General features: G+C 46.0%; 1 protein-coding gene across 1 annotated transcript in view; it reads left to right on the forward strand.

The window, feature by feature from the left end:
* The window catches only part of hexd (hexosaminidase d), a gene marked incomplete at both ends in the record, with an annotated part of 11110 nt that overhangs the window by 4730 nt on the left and 5367 nt on the right, over positions 1 to 1013 (forward strand). The window contains 4 exon segments of the mRNA XM_014032672.1: positions 83 to 170; positions 261 to 425; positions 497 to 680; positions 758 to 829. Coding sequence (XP_013888126.1) covers positions 83 to 170; positions 261 to 425; positions 497 to 680; positions 758 to 829 — 509 coding nt within the window.

The following is a 1013-nucleotide window of genomic DNA, read 5'->3' on the forward strand; positions in this document are numbered from 1 at the left end:
TTGTAGGCTGTGTTGTTTTCTTCACATGATTTGGATGATATAAGTCATGATGCTGGATGTTTACTGTCTGGTCTGGTTTCAGCCGACAGGAAGTGTTGTCTATGCAGGAGTTTGCCAAATCMAGAGGTATGGAGGTTATCCCCCTGGTGCAGACCTTCGGTCACATGGAGGTGTGTTTGACTCTTACTTCTCTTTGTTGGTTTGATGATATAAAATCTCTGTTCTGAACTCTGATGCCTGTCCCCTCTCTTCTGTGTCAGTTTGTGTTGAAACATCGCTCCATGTGGCACCTCAGAGAGGTCCCRCACTGTGTGGGCACCCTGAATCCCCACAAACAGGAGGGGGTGGAGCTGGTGCTGGAGATGCTGAGGCAGGTGGTAGCTCTGCATCCTGGTCTCAGGACCATACACATGGGAGCAGATGAGGTAAGAACGGACCTTTTTGCTAAGGGTTTCTAAGCCTTASAGCTTTAAAGATACTTTCTTCTCCACATGAGGTGTACCTTCTGGGTGAGGGGGAGGAATCAAAGCTCTGGCTGGCTTCATCAGGACACACAGTGGAGGAACTCTTCCTCAGTCACGTGACCAAAGTGGCCAAGGCTATAAAGGAGATGTGTCCTCACTTGACCATCATCATGTGGGACGATATGATGAGAGGCATGAGTCAGGACACAATAAAAGGTCAGGAGAAAACTCACCTGCCACTGACACTTGAAATGCTACAATCAATCATCTTTAGTGTTTTATCTGTGTGTCAGCGAGCGGTCTGGTGGGACTGGTGCAGCCAATGTTGTGGGACTACAGCCCTAACCTGGATGTGGACAAAACTGGTAGGATCTACATGCTTGTTGTAATACTGTGATTCACAGTAAAGTAGTGCAGAACATCCCAATCCTTTTTTTACTGAAGTCATTTGTATCCATRAATCTACAACCTGCTGTTTTTCRTRMCACAGTTTTACACTAAGACTTTATGTTGGGAAAATGAGAAAACTGCAGCTGTTTTTGTCAATCA

The sequence above is a fragment of the Austrofundulus limnaeus genome, unplaced genomic scaffold (assembly GCF_001266775.1).
Source record: "Austrofundulus limnaeus strain Quisiro unplaced genomic scaffold, Austrofundulus_limnaeus-1.0 Scaffold1508, whole genome shotgun sequence".
NCBI classification, from domain to species: Eukaryota; Metazoa; Chordata; class Actinopteri; order Cyprinodontiformes; family Rivulidae; genus Austrofundulus; species Austrofundulus limnaeus.